At 35.8% G+C, this 21473-nt stretch overlaps 1 protein-coding gene across 1 annotated transcript in view; it reads right to left on the bottom strand.

Moving 5' to 3' along the window:
• LOC142150794 (dynein axonemal heavy chain 3-like) overlaps positions 1-21473 on the bottom strand; it is a 947133-nt gene that overhangs the window by 628720 nt on the left and 296940 nt on the right. Inside the window, 2 exon segments of the mRNA XM_075205980.1 lie at positions 3433-3574; positions 8000-8152. Of these exon segments, the coding sequence (XP_075062081.1) occupies positions 3433-3574; positions 8000-8152 (295 nt within the window).

The raw sequence follows: 21473 nt of genomic DNA, 5'->3' as shown, positions 1-21473 counted from the left end.
ACATCTCTAAAAATGTAATTTTAACAAATGCAAAATCAGAAAACCATTAAAGTGACTTTAAATACCCCACAGAATCTGTGACACTATCATTAATTAAACTATGCTCAACACTGAGCACGGTAACCCATATTTATCTCCACAGATTTAGAAGTGACAGATGATCATCATTAAGTAAATGACAAAATGATGCATCCAACATTAGCTGTGAAATTTCAGCTAATTTCTTTCTCAGGTAATGACACCTTGATGCAGTTTAATGTGGGACATTTTTTAACTACGGTTTATACACTTTTAAAACTTTGAACAAACTCCCTTAAAATAACCAAGAAAGTTCTTAAATGAAATCTAATACTGAACACACATATCATATACAACAGGTACGTTAACAGTAGTTTTATTATACAGAACTTTTGCTTTAAAGATGTTGTACCATTGCCCTACACAGTCAGTTGCTGTAGGTAACATGACATTGATTGTGACCCACAACAAATACTAAAAAACAATTCTGTATTGGAACAAAGATGGTGATTGGATGGGAGACAGACATAGAACAGGGGTCTCTCTGCTTTAGTGAAAGCCAGCCCCAAGCTGGACAGTAGGTGTTGAGGCCTCTTACACGGATGGCAAAGACAGTATAAACAGAGGTCACTAAGAAGCAAAACTAGTAGACTCTGGAAGGGGGGACACAATGTGGTCTCCCTGTTACAGTGGAAACCAGCCTAGGCAATCTAGCACTTGGACTAGTTGAGGATGTGGGGGGAGGCACATTGTCTAATTTTTATTTATATTTTGATTTGTGCACAGTGAAGTGTGTTAATACAAATGTAGAAAGTGGGAATGATGATTATGGTAACGGATTAGTTAGATTACAGTTTTTAACAGTTAGGGATGGGGGGAGCTGATCTGCAGTCAAAAATTTTTTTGTCTTGCTTAATGTCTGCAAACACCATTACTGGTTGCTCCAAAAAACCTCAACTACTATCATGCAGTCCTCTGTCACTTTTTGTTTCAAAATGTTTAGCATGGTCTTTTTATATATTGATAAAAATGGTGTTCTCAAATGAAAGTGTTGCCTTTGTGGTCAAATCGTTAGTAGTTGTAAAATGTGCACATTAGGCTGTTGATAACATCAAAGTTAAGTACAAGTTAAGTACATTATAAAACCCATTGTGATGCCAAGAGGAATTATGTGTCACAGAAAAAGAGTAGTTTCTCCCAGTCCCAACTCAATATTGCTGTATCTGGTAAAGAACAACATACTCTAGGTAACATTACCATTATCCATTTGGTAAGTGACGATCAAGATTATGGTATAAGCGAGCTCAGGGTGGACAGAAACCTCCTGTGGAGCTTAATGGTGGATTTTTCCTGCTTAATAATAGTATCCTCATCTTTTAATTCTGCTGTAAACATTATACCAAGATTTTCTCACCAACCTTCTATGACATGTTTGGAGAAAAAGGAATATGACATAACAGCACTGTTTTGATGAATGAATGTTAGCCAAAATTTTAGCCCAGGAACTCATGCTCTTTCAGTTTGTTGTCAGCATTCCAAGAGCTCATATAGTGTGTGTGACCTAGGTGGAAGACAATCAACAGGAACTATTTTTCCAAAACAGTGAATTTGCCGTTTTACAAAGAAAAAAGTCATCCTTGTTGGCCAGGATTGTGTACATCCACCTGGCATATGAAGCACTTAACTACTGACATCTGGAGTAGTGGGCAAAATGGTGACTATATGACAGCAAGCTGTAAAAAGCAAACAGCAAATTGGCCAGAGATGGGAAATGTAACATCAACAATAACAAGGGCAGCAGCACCAAGCCATGATCATTATTATAATTATTATTATTATTATTATTATTATTATTATTATTAATAATAATAATCTTTATTCATATGGCACCACAAGGTATCCGCAGCGATGTACAAAATACAGTGCAAACAGTAGACCATACGGGGTACAACACTATAGATCAAAACGAGTAAAACCAAGACTCCATAGGCTCCAAGCAAAGCAAGTACAGTGACGTTGGAGAAGAAGAAATGGTATTGAGACAGAAGAGAAGAGGGCCATGGTCGGAAGAGCTTAAATACTATAGGGAGGAGAAACAGACAGCAGGCACGAGAGGAATCAGTGGAGGAGATCAAGTGCAAGAGGAGACAGGGAAGTGGGAGGTGAGGAGAACAAGGAAGGAGATGGTTAGGTGGATGGCTGGTAGGCTTTGAAGAACAGATCGGTTTTGACAGCCTGTTTGAAGGTGCTCAGATTAGAGGACAGAAGGATGGAGCGAGGGAGGTTGTTCCAGTGGACGGGGGATCAACTTCTTAATCATCAGTAACAGTAGCAACACATAACCAGGTAACATTAAATATGTTTTATGCAGATAGTGAAGCAGTTTAAGGTACAGTGGTGAACTGTAAGCATATGTGGTATTGTATAATCTATGTTGCACTATATCATGTCTACGCACTATGTAAGATGAATGTGTTCTTTATATGATTGTAAAGTTGTATTCTGAGTAAAAGATATCGTGAGTGTATAACAACATCATAAATGTACTCCTCTCTCCTTAGAGGAAAGTCTAATATCAGGGTTTTACATGCATAAATTCTGATAAAAGGCCAAGTGGCACATATCTGGAACATGCTTACCTCCGGCTAATACTTTGCCACAGATTTAGCAACCAGATGGACCAATGCATGATGGCCAGTGCCATCATGCATTGGTCCATCAACAGCAGGTGACATTGCCTCCCATTGACTCTTACTCTCACTTCCTAACCATCTCTGAGCAAAGGCACCTTCAGCATGTTCTTTGTGGTGATGGTGACTGTGTGTGTGTGGGGGGGGGGCAGAGATGTCACAGCTGCCGTTACTGTGACAGAGCCTGTTATAGGAATTTTTCTTGTTTTACATAGAGAAACATTGGAGGGCGTAACACTGAACAGAGCCAATAATGGAGAAATCCAAACAGAGCAAACATAATTGTCAGATTTCTTATTCTACTAGATGTATTGAGGATCAGAGGATATGCAATGTGAGACAATTAAGGTGCAATAATGGTTTCAACCTCTTAGCTAGAGAACACCAAGAAGAAATTGAAAGAGTCAACATTTTTCACATAGAAGTTTGTTTCACCTGATCCTTCTCTATCAGTAAGAAATGTGCCCACTATTCTGTGCTGTTGTGGACCATGTTCCCTTCAATATAGTACTATCAGTTTGTGACTTCTGGCTTCAATTCCCCTACTCACATCATGATACTAATTCTGTCACATGCAGCCTTGTCCTCACTAACATACTCACAAAAGTAGACAGATCATTGCCTCCCACAAAACCTGTACCCTTATTTCCTGCTGCTGTCAGCATTCAGATGATCTGATTGAATACCCGCTGCAAAACCTGTTACCCCAATTTACAGAACATACCATGGACATCGATGGTAATCAGAGCACCAAGAGTAATACGTTCCATTTTGGTTAACCTTCCTCTTACGAGATTGACAATATCTTCAATTTGGTCATTGCATTTTTTCAGACAGCTTTGCAGTTCTCCTTTTTTCTCAAAAGCCTGCAGAGATGTAGAAATCAAAGGGACAATAAAAATACCATAATAGAAGGATTTTCTGCAAATAATAACGTGTTTAATTCTATAAATTCCTCTCTTTCTGATGACCACATTTTCTGCTACAGTACGGATTGATAAAGGATTCCGTAATTGTTAAAAAAACAAATTGTTCAAATGTATGTTATAGTGTGTTACAAATGTGTCCGCGACATCAATTATTGCAAGTATATGAAGAAAAATAAAAATGGTGAAACAAGCCAACAACAATCCTACAATGAATTTTGATTTGTGTTTTGGATTTGAGTATTGTTGGAAAAACATTTTCTCTAACCACATAATTCTGCCTTTCTGAAACTAATGCAATCTCATATCAGAACTGTGAGCGTTGGTGAAGACCTACAACTAATTGACAGCAGCTGTAGTTCTGCATGAAAGCCCAGGATTTCACTGATAAAAATACCTTCCACAATATTGCTTCTTGACATATGTGGCAAACAAAGAACATTTAAAAGTCCCATCCATCCTCATTGATAAGACAATTGGAAATGAACATTATACAAATCTTTTTGACATATTTTATTTCTGAACAAACATCCTTAATATATGTTAACTTACAGATGGAGCATAGCTTAGCGCACATTGGACCCTTTCAAAATAAGCTCTGTTTTGCGTCTCACTAACCCCAATGAACTCATAGGGCCTGATTCTTCAAAACACGTATCTGCTGATTTTGTCTGTATTGCACGAAAAATCACTCTGTGCGTGTCCAGAATCGGCAGATTTTGCTGTAGTCAAAATACATTAGGGGTGTGCCAAGCTCACGCACATGCAGCCACGTCCGAATCCAGCTCTGAACATCTCAAAGTCACTCGTTTTTCTGCCGTATGTCTTGTACCAGCTAAAGGGCTAGTCTAAGTCTTGATCAGTAGTGATGACAGTCTTGTATGCATGCTATAACATGTGTTTGCACTCACAAACAACTGTAAATATGTATTTTATGTTCAGTAGACATTAACAACATTCTAATGTATTTCATGGGAAAAAAAAAAATGTTTTAACTGTTTTATCATTGATGCCTTTATTATTACCAGGTGACATTAATTCAATATTTTTTTTTTCCTGTGCGTTCTTTTGCGGATATTCGATGTATGCAGCGTCTTGTGTAGTTGAGCACCTCAGACGTACACCTAATTTCAACAGCCCACGTATCTTGAGATCTGTGCCATGCTTTATTTGTGAGTACATAAAGCCTAAATATGTACGTATAATACTGAATGTGGTTTGTGTTCAGAATACGTGCCTTGATGATTCAGACCCATAGTATTACTACATGACCACATTGTGTCTAGACGTGGGCACTGGACTTGTGCATTTATCGGTAGTCACTTGATTGGCAAAACAAGGCATGATAAATTACATAAAGAAATACTATGAAGCAAAACTGTGAGCTGGGTCCCCAAAGAACTAGAAAACCTATATTATTTCATTCTGTTTTTAATTTGGAAGGCTTCATGTCAGTTCAGGCCAGTGTTACACCTCAAGAAATTATTAAAATGGGTTCTCCATAGCAAACACCCATTTGACTCTCAAGAAAATGTATTTTTTATTAGCTCACCTTAATTTTATTTCCTACATTACCACTGTTCAATCACAAAAGGTGGGAGATACCCATAAGTCACTATTACTATCATTAGAGAGATGAGCAGACAATAAGTTGGAATAAATTATACCTTTTATACCTTTTACCTATTATTAGCAGAACCTGTGAGGTGAGTGAACTTTGTGATCTAAGCGTGAATGTGGGGGAAATATACAGTTGGTAGAAGAGCATATGAAAGACAGGGTTTTCATAGCCCCATGCTAGAACATATTAAGCAAAAAAGTTATCCCTACTTGTACGAAAACTCACATAAGTTCATTAATGGTCCAGCAGCCTCCTTAAAGTTCTGACGACCACCAGCAAAGCATTCCCAACTACTTGACATCTTTTAAACTGGCCCATGAGTCAACCTTTTATTTTAATACTGTTAAATAATTTATCATAGGAGCTTATAAATTTGATAAATAGATACATAAAATAAATAAAACATCAACATTTGTTTAGACTATAGACCTACTGTGTGCCCTGGGCTGGAATTTAAAGTACTTTATTTTTGCAATTCTCGACACACTTTAACAGTTCAGTTACTCTTGGGTAAAAGCCTATTGAATAACCTTTCTAGAGGTTAATAACCAAAAGAATTTTGATGTGCATAACTGCATTTGCAGACATGCACTGTGTAAAACCTCTAACTTCTATTCTTTAATAACATATTTTTTTTGTCAAAGGTTATGGGAAATATTTTTACAGTATGTTGAGGTGTATGTTAATTGACAACTAACGCTATAAATGTCCACACTTCAGCGCACATGTATTGGATTACTCAATATTAAAACAACCTTATCAGGTCAAAGTGAAAACCAATTGCTACTACAAAGGCTCATGTTCTTTTTGCAGTTTATTTTGATGACTTACTTTAAAATTATCATTTGAAAAGTATTCAGTAATTGTGTAAAATATTTACGGTACCTATCCCTGAAGCTATTCTGACCATTTTACTTGATATATATTTTCACAAAGGATGTTTTCATTTACTAATTTGTACACACATAGAACGATATAAAGCTCATAAATTTGACAGATTCAGCGTGCACAGATAAAGTTAATTAAAAGTTATTATTGTTCAATCTGTCTACATATGTAACAGTACAATTGTCAAGTACTGGACAATCAAAATTGTCTAAATGATGAAAGATTTTTCCATTAAAATCTTTCCACACCTGTAGTCATAATTGTATGATCGAACATGATTGCATTTTGAGACAAAATCATTGTGTGTGTGGGCAGATTTATCATTAGTAATGTAAGAACAATGTTATTTGACAGCTGTGAGATGCATGTGTTTGCCTGTTATTTCATCCTTCTGTGCCATCTTGAACATTTTATTTCTAATATCATGTAGCACAAATACTAGAGATTTAGTCATTAATAGATGATTTCTAATCCATTTGTGTAATCCGTCTGTCCATATGTACTTAATAAACCCCATATGTTTAAGGTATTGCTCATTTAATTATTCTCAGTGGACGTATAACTGAGGCAGTAAATGTAAAACATACTTATATACCCTTTACTAAATATAACCTAAATAAATATTTAATTTACCATAAACAAAGATATCTAATGCGGGGTTTAATAAATCCCTAGACTCAGGCATACCTAGATATTTACTGATGACATCTATTTTTTGTGGTTAATTCCTATATATGTCATTAGGTTTTCCTCTTCCCTTGCTTCTTAAAAAGCAATTTTGTTTTCTACATTTGAACAAAATGCTGAATTGTACTTTATTTTGTATAGCCATGATTTAATTTAAGATACACAAAGTTGAGTTTACATATAAAATCCATTGTGAAATTATCTGTCTACACAAAGTATACACATTAATAAAAAGCATGCTAATGCTTTAGGATTTGAATATAATGAATATATTTATTATACTATAGGCTTACCTTTTAAAGGATGATTTTAATGTGCCTTCAATATAAACAAAAAACTTATTTTTAAAAAGTCTATTTTGCTCGTTATAAGTATATATAGTAATAAATAAATGCCTATTTTTTGTTAATTTTTTTTCTCTGACAAACACACCAACATATAAATAGGTAAACTTAAAAAATAAAAGCAAGGTTATATTTTCACTTACAGAGAAGCCTTTCTCCTTAGCTCTTAATACCTGATAAAATAAAAATCTTATAAGATATATATGAATAATTGGGATTAATTGAGAGAGGTCTCTAAACTGCCATTAAAGTAGATAGGGAGATAGCACGGTGGCTTAATGGTTAGCACTTCTGCCTCACGGCACTGGGGTCATGAACTTGATTCCCGGCCATGGCCTTATCTGTGTGGAGTTTGCATGTTCTCCCCGTGTTTGTGTGGGTTTAATCCGGGTGCTCCGGTTTCCTCCCACACTCCAAAAACATACTAGTAGGTTAATTGGCTGCTGTCAAATTGGCCCAAGTCTCTCTCTCTCTCTCTCTCTCTCTCTCTCTCTCTCTCACTGTGTATGTTGGGGAATTTAGACTGTAAGCTCCAATGGGGAAGAGACTGATGTGAGTGAGTTCTCTGTACAGCGCTGCGGAATTAGTGGTGCTATATAAATAGCTGATGATAATGCACAAAATTAATTTTAAACAATTCATTTGCTTTAATGTCTGCCCAGTTTAAACTGTATTCAGAAAACAATTACTTTTAATATTTGGATGCATCATTTGAATCTTACAGTGGGATGACATGTAAAAACAGTTTAAGAGAAATTGTGGTTATTGAGAACAAGACTGCTGAATATGTGCCCATTATTAAAAGTAAACAGTATAAATGATCACCTTTGAAACCTCCATTGTCCAATGGACCATGCTTGAAGCTAAGACAACTTGTCCAGGCCAGTGAAGAACCCACTCTTTTCTTGGAGATTCATCATAAGCTATAATAGACTGATCCATAACTTCATGGATAGACAGTTTCATGACCCTCTCCACCTAAAATGACAAAGTTGGTGACAATATATAATACATACTAAACATCTTTGAAATATCTAGTAACTTGGATTCTGTTTGGGTCAATTAGATTTTGCAATTTCAATACAGCTCAACTGTTCTGTAACTGAACTTTTTGCTCATAAAAACAAAATGTAAATAATTGCTGCAAGGATCTAAACCAGCTTTAGGCTACCATATCCACTCCTAGAGGTAGGCAACTTATGGTGACTTTATGGAGAAAGCAGGTATTGCATTATCATAGCTTGTCTATCGTAAGGGACATTATTTATTGAAGGAAGGCGTTATTTATATTGCTTAACCAGTTGATGACTTTCAGTTGATCTTTTTTTACCTTTTCTATTCAGAGGGATGTGATTACCTTAGAGGTTCTAAGGTATCACAAAAAAGAAATTCATATGGTCAGAAAAGTATAAAATACTCTACTGTCTGACAATGTTTAATGAAGACAAAAATATCATAACTGTGATCCTTTCAGCACCATAGACCTAAAAATTTACAATTGGGCCCTACTGCTTCAAGAGTGACCCAAAAGTGCATGTATGTCCCTGCACTGCTTTAAGAGAACACTGCTAATCCTAGTTACTAACTGTGGTTAACAATATTAGCGAGTTGGGAAGAACCTGGATCATATACAAGAAGCAATCAGATCATCATCATCATCATCATCATTTATTTATATAGCGCCACTAATTCCGCAGCGCTGTACAGAGAACTTACTCACATCAGTCCCTGCCCCATTGGGGCTTACAGTCTAAATTCCCTAACACACACACACAGACTAGGGTCAATTTGTTAGCAGCCAATTAACCTACCAGTATGTCTTTTGGAGAATCAGATGTCTAGAACACTTCCTCAGCTCAAATACAGGGTGATCTCTGTGAGATTGCTCTGTGCCGTGCCACTGGAGGCACTTCCAGGACCCATTGAAACATTGATATTAATGATGACATTGTCACTGGTGTGTACTTGCAGGAAGGACTGGTATAAGAGTAGTTTCCCCACAGCACTGCTAGTGTTAGAGCACGTGTTAGCACACACACACACACACACACACACACTTCTTTATACCTCTTTATGACCCACACACGTAGATTCAACCTCCAATAAAGTAAACATATTTGGTATCCATACAATTATTACAAGCTCTATAAAATTTGGGGTATAGTTTGTGGGTCTTCCTATATAATATATGTAAGTTAAAATATATTTATTAATCTACTGCAACAAAAAATGTTCCCCCATTTTTTTTAAATAAAATATAAGATTCAGTTTGGTGGATCATTGTGATGGAGCAGAAAATAAATAATAAAGTGATGCAGGTCCGAATAGGGAAAATCTGCATGTCTTCCTGGTGCAGAAAGGGAAAATACAAGAAATTAAGTTGCCAACATCTGACAGGTGTATCTAACTGCATTTTTTTAGCTTGAAGTTTTACTACAACAGATAAAAGGAACATTCTGTAGCAAATAAACTATGATACTTTTAATGGTACAAGTTCAAATGTGGATATGGATTTTCAGTTCCTGCAATGGAAACAAATCCTCTTGCATCTCCGAACATTATTCAGCACATGACTCAAGCGCTCAAGAGCTCTCAAACTAGTTTAGACTAGAGATGAGAGAAGTTGCAATTAAATTTCATATGAATCAAATTTCAGAGCAGAACAGGTTATGAAGAGCAAAGTTTTAGTAATACAATCTTCCAGTTCCGCTTTTCCTTCACCATTTTTCCAATATAACCGGAGGAAGAGAACTCAGTATCAAAAAAAGTTGTGTTTATCGGGGCATGTTTGACAGGAGATAAAGTGCTAAAACTTCTGTAGTTGCTGATGTTTTACTAACTTGTGTCTCACTATAAAAAAAAGAAAAGAAAACACATAACTGACTAGTGACAACATATTCCACATTCATTAGCAAAATACTAACTGGTAAAATGTCTCATGAAAGAATAGGGCTGTATCCCTTCAACAGTGTATCAGACACTTGCAGAGTGTCTATGTCAAGGTGAGTTGAAACAGTTTTGATAGCTTTCTGGTGGTACAAAGCTGTATGAAACACTTTTTGTTGCTTAAAAATGAAGAAAGGTGCCCTATAAATCTATTAATTCAATAGCAATAATCTGTCCAAAATGTCTGCACTCTAGAGTCCAAAAGATGAAGCTCATTGATGTGTATTAGTAAACTTGTACCTTCTTCAGAAGATTAGCTTACTTATCATTGCTGCTGGTATTTAAATGTCCTGACCCAATCAAGATCCACAGTCAATTATTTGTTGCTTAATCAGCTCCAACTTTTGAACCCAAAAGTAGATCAGTGACGTATTGTTGCTGCTGCCTTTCTTGTAGTAGTTAGCTGTATTTATGAATGTTATAACAGGTTTGTTTTTTTAAAAAAAATTAGATCAACTTGTATTTTAGAATTAGTTGCCCTTCAAACAATTATGAAACATTAGCTTTAACTTTAGATACCTGTATAAATTTTAGGCAGTGAGAGTTCCATTAAATGTGCAAAAAAACATAATCGCTATAAAGGCTGAAAACAGAGTGCATAATGCTGTTTTTTTTTAAATTTATAGCATAGGTATCTTACTACCAACAGCTTATAACCAGTCCTATACAAACCACTTAAAATTTAATTTATTTGGTGCCAGAGGCAAAGTAATTCAAAATGCATTCTAAAGTGTCCATCCTTGCAAACAAATTTTGCAAAAAATGCATTTTACTACCGAATAAATTTTTTGATGACTGCAAAATGTGTCCACCTTTAAAACTAAAATAATAATCCAAACACAGAACACATAATTTACTTTTAATTATCAATGAAAATAACGGCTCACAACATTCTAAAATGTGTTTCCATTACTTTTTTAGATGTACTGAACTGAACGAATTTGGGCTTTCATTTCCACTGTGCATAAACAAACCAGCAAACACATATGTCCAGTGAGATGGTAAGTTACCCATTACCGGTCCTGCCCAGTAGTGCCTGGGCAGCCGAGTATTTCTCAGCTGCAATGGTTATATTTTATTGTTAAATTTTGGTGATAAGTACTTTTTATTGCCAAGATAAGCAAAAATAAAAAAATAGCCTTATTGTCATGATCAGGGACATTTTGATAAATGCCGCTATGTCTACAGAGTAGTCCAAATTCTGAAATTCACCTAAATTTCAGAGATTCACACAGGGGCGGATCTAGAAAAATGCTGTACCCGGGGCAATTTAGGGGGGAAGCGATTTAGGCCCCGTCCCTTTCTAGCATCTTAGGCTGCCGACGGCTGCACACTATGTGCAGGTCCGTCCAGCCGTGACAGGCAGGGACAGTGTGCTGCCCGGCTGCTCTGATTGTGTTTTAAACACAGTCAGAGCAGCCAGGCAGCACACTGTCCCTGCCTGTCACAGCTGGACGGACCTGCACATACTGTGCAGCCGTCGGCAGCAAGTGTTCCCTGGATCCGCCACTGGATTCACATTAGGCAAATGAATTCATGAAATACACTGGCAACTCAGTTTGATCTCATTCAGATAATTTGTTAAAACACTATGGCTGACAAACAACAACATTTTGGGCTATTATCATTAACTATTTAGGTGTACAAATAACCATCACTGTTAACAGTACTCAAAAATATGGAAATTAATCAACAATTAATAACTCTCAAATGTATTTCCATCTCCTACACAATATTTTCTAGAATAATAACTGCACTCAATTTAGTCTACCATTTAGTCTAGTAACAGTGATTTGCAATGAAGAAATAGTCTAGAACAAGTAGAAATAGATTCCATAACTTATTAAAGTAGCAACCCCACAAAGATATTTTTCTTTATAAAGCAAGTTAAGTACTATTTCAGCAAGTATCTGATGCATCTATCATTTTTTTTTAGCTGTCCTACAAATCAGTATCTCTATTTCTAAATGTCTCTGGGTGGCAGGCAAGTTTGGCTGCCTGTCACACACAGACTCAGACTCTCAGCATGTCATGTGTAGATAAATGTGGTAAAAGGATGGAGAAAGCTTCTCTGCTGACTACATCATATGCTATGTGACTGTGGTTGTCATGGTAGTTACATGACACCGAACAAATTGTGCGGAATTAGATAATATTAATAACAGCCTGAACAACCACTCTTTCATGGAATTGGTTCTTTAAACTGCAAATACAAGTGTTTTGTTGTCATTGTTTAATTTAAAACAGACTCCCTGGAAATACGTCAACTTGAAAGTTACAAAAAACAAAACAGCCAAGACACAGTGCAAACTCCTCTTGGGTGACCTCACATGCCTCAATTTGCTTTGGTATGTCTCGTTTTCCAACAAAGTGCATGGAATGTATTTGCAATGGCTGATGGGAGAAGTTAGGCTGAGGACATTTTTTGTGGATTACATCAAGTTGTGCATTATTAAAATTAGACTAATTTACTACTTGCATTTTGAAGACTGGTTGAAGCAATTCACAATTTACCAATTTGGACCAGACAATCATACATAATCCGTGATTTGCAAAACTCTGCACTATTCACAAATTTTAATCTGAAGTGGAGTGGATGAATGTGAATAGAATTTTTGGGGTTTCATTCATCACTACATATCCAGCATAATCTCTCTCTCTAAATAAAAGAAGAAGTTTGCTTGTTTCTTTGTTTGTTTGTTGGCAAATATCTTCCACAGCTCTCAAGGTAAAGCTGGCGAATCTTACATAGTTATTTAATATCGAAAAAGGAAACTATTTTCTAATACATATATATAAACTGCTGCACATTACAAATTGGACCCGTGCAATGGCGGGTGACCCAGCTTGTGACCTATTAAAGAGCTATAGTACTTTGGGAATACAACTTTTCCATATTAGAAGCAGCCATCACCTTCTACCTGACATTGGGCTTCAAAGCTTTGTAATTGTCTTTTTCATTTTATTTTTGTTGTTAAATGAAGTTTTGAATGAAGGCCATATCTATCTACATGCTTATACACTATAACTATATAATAAACATTTAGCTTGGGTTTTTTAAATTTGTTTTTCTGTGACCACTCACATAGTGCATAATGCTATTCCACATTCAATACAGAACACATTGTCCTTACTGGAAACAAGTTTTCTCTGTTCTCTTGTAGATGGGCATCAAAGCTGACATCATATCATTCAACAGCAAAAGACTTGGCTAAAGCAAAAGATTCTTACAGTGCCCCTGGCAAAACATGAAGGCAATGGAAAATATATCCCAAAGTCTTTATTTATAAAGGAATTTAGAAATGTAATTGTATAAAGAGTAATCTAACTTCAAAATGATTAATAATAATTTAGGTTTTCCCTCCATTCACTAATTAAATGTGTAGAAATGAGGAATCTCACAAGGTTCAGTTAACCCAACTGTATTGACAATCTGCTCACAATTCAACTGAACCTGAATGTTGGTTCAAACCTACAATGTTTTTAAAATCTGACAGTTGGCCAAAACTTAAATGCACAGGGTCATTATCATCATCATCACCATTTATTTATATAGGGCCACTGATTCCGCAGCGCTGTACAGAGAACTCACTCACATCAGTCCCTGCCTCATTGGGGCTTACAGTCTAAATTCACTAACACACACACAGATACACAGAATAGGGTCAACTTGTTAGCAACCAATTAACCTACCAGTATGTTTTTGGAGTCACTGCTGAGCATGAGAGAGGGAGAGAGAGGAAGAGGTTTTTTTTACTTCCATCATTTTTGTTCACCAGTACTGCCCACAGAAGATCTAGATTGAAGGTGATGTACTCAATCTTCACATCATATAGAAATGCATTTGACACAACAGCTTACCTCTCATACAGGGGCGTAGCAATAGTGGGAGAACGGAGTGTGGCAACTATGTGATAAAAGAGCAGAGTGGAAACCTAATCTGAGCATGCTCAGAAACCTGGGGGTGCCCCTAACCAAATTTTACTATGGGGACCAGTGATGCACTGCTCCGCTTCTGCTCTTAGATTGTTCTGTTCCCCTCCTCATATAAGAACACTGCTCTGTCCTCACTCACATAACTACTCACTCTCTGTTTCCCTCAAGAGCACCACACTCATCTCCTGTTGCTCTGAACATTCTAAGAAACTAGCCCTTACCTTAATAACATTGCTGTTACAAGAATCACATAATATTTATTATATGTTTTGGAGCAATTTGGTAAATTTTAGATTGTATATCTATTGTATATCTATATAGTTGTAGAGTATGGTGATGTTGTGATACTGACAGTTCTACTTTGCATTTGACTCATGTTTGTTTATCCTGCACCATTTCATGCACTTTTGGATTTTTCGTGACTTTGTGTAATAATGCCTGGCAGTAAGTGAGTACTGGAGGGATTCCCCCACACAAACAAAACAAGGTCCTGATTCTTCACTTGTGATTTCATTGTTAATCATAAATAAATAAAAGCACATTAAAAGATAAAAAAAATCAAATGATTACATTAAAAAAATAATAGCTACAAAGTTTAGCCACAATTACAAAACCCAGAATCCATATTTGTTATTTCAAAAGCTATGTTAAAGACTTTCCCTTCTTCTTTTCATTATTTGTAACAGGTAAAGAATGTCTTGTGCCCTAAGTGTGTTGTTTAATGTAGATTTAAAGCAATTCTACTTAAAATGGATGTTGTCTTATTAAAATCCATTATGATGTGCACTATAAATGCACTGCTGTTCCCTTTTGATTAGAGATATATAAAGATATTGTTTTTGAACTCCTGCACCTACTCTTCATTTAGCAAGGGACACTCTTGCTCTACTCACCTACTTCAATTGGCCAATGCATGTACCTCAACATTTTTCGTACTGTAAATTATGTTTTATGTGTTCAAGTCTATAAATCTCAAAAGGGTTTTGCTGAAATGCAACAAAAAAATGTTTTATATCTTATGAAACCTAGGAGCTAGAGGTAACTTTATGTATTATACATTGTTGATTCATTTTTATAGATAGCAGCATTTCCATATGTTTTGGCGATAACTGCAATTTTGAGGTACAATTCCATTGGCAACCCTGTATACAATATTTTTTTTTTATTGCATCATTAAAACTTGTCAACTTTTTTTCTTGATAGGCCATCTCTAATTTAATTTACTATCTTATGACTGGAACTATTACAGGATTTATCAAGACATTTGACATGGAGCATTACATTCATAGAGAAGCCTATTCGCTCATGTGTACATTACAGCTTTGAAGTTGTGCACCTAATCTTGTTCTGCTTATAAGAAAGGCCATGATGTGAGAAACAAACACACCTCATTCTATTACATCAGCACCCACACAAAACTAGCTAGAGGGAACCAGAGACTTATATGGATTTCACAATGTGCTGGTCCTCCCATTGAATTGAAGCAACAAGGAACCGAGGATTCATCAAAGCAAATAATGTAGTTGCACCTTCCAGTAGCCAGTGTTTTCTTGCACATCATGGTACTCCTCTTTCTGCACCACTGTTGTACTCATCTATTAACTGGCTGAATATAGCCTATTAATTTGCACAGGTGCTCTTAGTGGCGCTTTACAGTGCCCTTGAATTGACTTAGATATATACTCATTGAAATATGTGTCCTGGTATCACAGCATTATTTCTAATGTGCATAAATATTTGAAAATTAAACTAATTTGGATCTAAAGGTGACAATGCTCAAGGTGATTCCGACACATTGTCTGGTCTCTGTCAAATATGACCATTCGCCAGTCAGCACTCATGAAGACATTACCAACTCATTTTGAGACTCCCAGTATGTTTCATAAACATGAAATACAGATTGCTCTTACATGATACATGACTGTTGTCATAATACTTCTCTAAATATACAGTTCTTGTTGAGCCAGACAAAAAAATATTTCATTGTCCTTTTTTAATCAAATAATTTAATATTGGAAGACAGTGACTGCTAATGCTGGGTGTGAGTGGGGTTTTCATAATGTCAAGAGCAATAAAGTGAGTATTTTTTGACTCACAGTAGAGGAAAAATGTTAACATTCCAGTAAGACTTTCTAAACTTTTTTGTATGTCAATTAATCTACTGAAGCAGAGTCACTGTATAATTATCTTTCCAAGGAACATGTGTCTTACATTAGAAGCAGTTGCAAGAGTTCACAATATTAATTAACAGAGGGTCAGTGTGGTACTAAAGAGACAGTTTAATATATAGTCGGTTGTAGCTAACTTTGTATTACATCCAGAAATAAACTTTATTTAGTTGAAATATTCTTTTCTTAGCAACTGTATTAGCTTACTGGTATCCAATGCACCCAAATGGGCAGACGCTTCACAGAACGTTGTGTCTTGGTAAACGAGTTAAAATAATACAGCAATCTCATCTCTCAGGCAGGAAATGAGCCAAGTGAATAATAGAAGGAAACTGGTCTTCTGCTACCTGCTAAACACATGTAGATTTCTCTCCTCTCAAATACTTTTTACATTGACTCTATCACATCATTTTAAGGCATCTATAAATCTTTCAGCCCTGGGGTCTCATTATTCAAACCATCCAAGCTATACTTTAAATGAGGTTAGTGTAGCATCAGGGCAAGACATTAACACAGTGCTCAATTTATCATCCACTTCTAATTACATTTCCTAAGTCAATAGCCAGTTCACTTATCATCGAAGGCTTTTAAATGGCAATGTCTGCATCATCTCTTTCTGCAAGCCAGAGACTATTCAGCAACACTTTGACCTGTTGTCACCATATGCTGCGTAACTAGCAAATATCCATGTAATTATGAAAAGCAATAGCTAACTTTATTTTAGTCTAAAAATTACAATATTACAAAAAAAACATAACACTGCAATAATACAAATTATATGGACCTTAACTACAGTAAGCAAAATGTTTAGGAGTGGTATTTAATGTAAATGGCTGCTTTCTGTTTAAAACAAAATAAATATTAGGAAAAAAACAAGATTACTATTTTCACATACTTTAACCTGTTATATGGATTAATGCCGTGCACTTTTAAACATGGATACAATACGTTTACAATATAAGTAAGACTACTAAACAAATGTATATGCAAAATACAATGGGTGTACTTATGAAAATTGTACTACAGATAACTGTGTAGAAAAGGAAGTAATGCCTCCAGGCAGATCCTGTTATTTTGCTAGCACTGTATGGAAAATGACAGTAAACTCCTGATTGGTATGTCATTTTGTTTAATGCCTATATCTACACACAAATACATGTACCATAGAATGTATGAAAGACCAAGGGCTAGATTTACTAAGAACCAATCGCTGGCGGTTGAGTGGTCCAAACAGCCGCATTTACTATAGGGCGGCTTGAGGCTTCAATTTAAAATGACTGGCGATGTACGGTGGATTGAAAAAGCTAAACCGACGGCGGTTAGGATGAAACCGCCACCAAACCCACCATCCAAAAGACAGCACAGGACAGTTTTAATACCTTCTTCAGAATGGCTGGATAACTTAAACATGCTGTTTGAACTATTTTTCCATTCATAACATAAGAGAAGCACCATTGACATTTAAATTAGGTTGGCAATCATTATTTATTGACTAAGGGGCAAAATGAATTAAATAATAACTTATGAGGGGAAAAAAATCATTATATTAAGGAGATAAAATGATTTAATTATTATATTATTCGGACAATATGTAATGACAAATTGTGCAATATAAATAATTATATCCACGATTAACAATCAGTTAATAATATTAAATATTCACATTTCCCACATAATATAATGCTATAATAGTGTCCCCTTTAAAAAAAATAAAAAATTCCTCCATAAGTTAAAATTAATTTCATTTTGTCCCTTTATCAATAAATAATGATTCTCCAAATATTTTAAATGTCAATGGTGCTTTCTCTTATGTTCTGAATGGCAAAATAGATCAAACAGCAGCAGTTTGAGCAATCTCGCCATTCACAACCATCTCTTTGGCCGCTTGGATGGCTGTTTTGCAGCGGTTTTGAAAACCCCAGCTTAGTAAATCCGGCTGCTTGTATGTTCATCATTGCTAAACTTGGGATGGCGGTTTGTAAAGTGGTGGTTTTGAGAAGTGTCATTGTTGACGGCGGTTTGGGCTTTAGTAAATTTGGCGGTTTCAAAACAGCCGGAAAGATAGACAAAAAGCGGAGGTTTGAGCAAATCTAGCCCCAATATGTAAACATATACATGTATGCAAGGGAAGCGGAATAATTGCCTATGCTGGAGACATAATGAAACATTAAAGAATTGAAGAGCATATTGCTGTTTTTCACCTATTTATTACATTGCGTGATAGCGTATTTTACAAATGTGGCCAGGTTTACCACTTTTTGTTTTTGCCCAAAAATATGCCTGCTCAGACCAGGTATAAACTTTACTTTCTATGGTAAAGTTACTGAAGCAAATTAAGTCAACATTTTATATGATTAAATTACTGTCATTAAAACACTGTCATTGAAGTAGACAAAGAACGATTACTGAAATCAAATTAGTAAGGCAATAATTATATATATATATATATATATATATATATATATATATATATATCACACACCCAAAAAGTTCTTTAAGCTAACCAGCGCTTAGTAAAAGTGACCACAGTGAATCATATAATAAATTTATACTTAAATGTAATAGGCAGCTCCCCAGTCAATCAACACCTGTCTGCAAGTGTTAGACCTAAGAGATAAAATACAAAGAGACAGGGGGCGCCACACATAGTGTATTATCAGTGATGAAAAATATAAAGGTATCTCCAACGATAAGAAAACCCCGTACCAAATATGTGAAAAAATTAAGCAGATGTGATGATCAGGCTGACCGTAATATGGATCCACCTCAAGTCTGGATAACAGGAATCCACGATCATAGACCAAGTGATAGATGACAATCTGCGGACTCAAATAAATCCACAATTGTGTGACACAGTATAAAAAGAGACCAGAAAAGTCTCAGAATACCACAAATTTAATGGCACCACATAAAAAATAAATGCCCGTACATTGAGCACAATAAAACAAGCTTATCTGTCCGCTGGCACAAACGTGGAAGATAAGGGTAGCAGCCCGCAACACCTCAGAACATCCAGTAATGAGCACAGGGACCAAAAAAGAAAGAAAAGCGACAAACATAGTGTGATATCATCAATTAGAACTAGTGACCATTCAATTCAAATTGGCCTCGGACCAAGAGTAAGCGATATATTGGCTTATATGCAAGAGTATCCCTCTAGGATCCCAATTTTCTTATTGTGTAGATTATACCTTCTATTCAATAGATTTCAAACTAGGACTCAAGAGAAAGTAGCAAAAAATAGTGTGACAGGTAAATAATTCTTATAAAATCATATTTTAATCAAAACTGTATCCATAAAAGACAATAAGATGCCTGTACATTGAGTAAAAATAAAGCAGGCTTATCTGTGAAATGGAGTTTTCAAGTGTCCTTTTTAGGAACCTCTCTGACAGCAGATAACAATGCCTCCTTTCCACTAACGATTAGAAACCACGAAAAAAAACGCTGCGCGCTGTTGTCTTTTCGCTTATATATATATATATATATATATATATACATACACACACACATACATTACAATTTCACAAAGTGAGGTGCGCTGAGCTGCACTATATGCATTACATGGATGTACATTCCAACTTCAAATTGACCACCTGCAGCAACTAATTAGAAACTGTTGGCGCATACATTCATGTCACTTCTGTGGACCTTAGTGTGTGAGTGCTTGTGTATTAGGCAATTTAGACTGTATGCTTAACTGTAGGTTGAAAGCTTAACTGCAAGCTTATTAATGTAATTTGGAGGTATTAATGTAATATAGTTAGGGTATTAATGTTATGTAGTACAGGCATGTAATGTGGCAGCTGGTGGAGGCTATTTATACAATGCAGACAAAATTAATATAATGTGGGAGTTGGTGGGGGATGATAATGTTATTTGGGGGTATTAATATATTGTAGCTGCCAAGTGCTGTTAATTTGATATGCTGTCTCTTTTAATGAATGTGTCGGCCCTTAATATAAAGTAGAGACTAATAAAGTACTCCGTCATTGTGTTCTAGACAGTTGTTCATACATTGTTTGCTGACATGATTGAAATATGATATTACAACATATGCTACCAGTGTCATTATTACACCATCACATTACTGATAGTGAATCTATCAACAGTAATCTAACAATTACGAGATACATTATTACATTAGAGGTTAGACCATCCTCTGGAGTAGAGGCGGAACTAGCAAGGTGTGGGCCCCGGTGCAGGAAAGTGGGGAGCAGGGAACTGTTGCCCATAGCCCGCACCGCACCTGCTGCACCAATGGTAGTCCTGTCACTGCTCTGGAATAAAGACAGGTGGCACTTTGACTTAGGGAGGGAGTTCTGGGCTGTAAAAGAGCAGCACTTGATTAGGTAGTTGCAGCTAACATCCAATCGCATGCTAGCTTCATCAGTTGGAATACCCACATTCTTGTAAATACTGTATCTCCTAGCTGACTACTGTAAAATACAATAGTTGGCTTTAACTCTAAAGTTTGGTGCTTACTCACAAAATTGTTACATATTTATCTCTGCCTGTATGTACTGTAAGACTTATATGTCAGAAAACAGACAAACAAAATATGTATTTGTTACCAGGCTGTTTTTGTTTTTTTTTCATTTGTTTCTCATAAATTGAAAATAGAGAGGATACCAATGGCAGCAGCTTATTACTCAAGATTCAAGGTTTAGAAAAATCGGCCACAGAGAATCTGCAATTTTATTATATGTTCCATGATTTCTCTCTGTAGCATATTTCAAATGAGCATTTATGATTTCAAATATTAATGTCTAGTAACAATATTCTCTCCACAGTATAGATACTTTTCAAAGATAAGAAGACTTATGTGTTTGTAAAATGTGCCCACATAAATAGCACTTTCATAAATACCTTCTAAATATGAATCTATTCACCCCAGCTGCTTAAACACTGGCTTTGAACTCAAAAACTAGATTATTTGAAGTGACTTGTCTCACAGGGAGGGACCAGCAATATATGATTCAGAATCAAAGAGAAACACTAGATGGTTCATGAATTATTCAAAAATAATCTGGCATTTTGTTCACACTATAAGAAAGTGCGGCTGCTATTCTAGAAGTAAATACACAAAACAATTCACTTCTATGCAAGCTAGGAAACACTTGTAATCATTGCTTGTGCTTTGCAACCAACAACAAAGCCTGAATTGGAGATAGTTCAGATTAGCTGTCAATAAACTTAATGAAAATTGACATATTGATCATTACAGGAAAAAAAAGAAACAACTGGCT

The sequence above is a fragment of the Mixophyes fleayi genome, chromosome 4 (genome assembly GCF_038048845.1).
Source record: "Mixophyes fleayi isolate aMixFle1 chromosome 4, aMixFle1.hap1, whole genome shotgun sequence".
In the NCBI taxonomy this organism is placed as follows: Eukaryota; Metazoa; Chordata; class Amphibia; order Anura; family Limnodynastidae; genus Mixophyes; species Mixophyes fleayi.
Note: the sequence above shows the minus strand (reverse complement) of the source record. Positions and strands in the feature narration are given on the sequence as shown.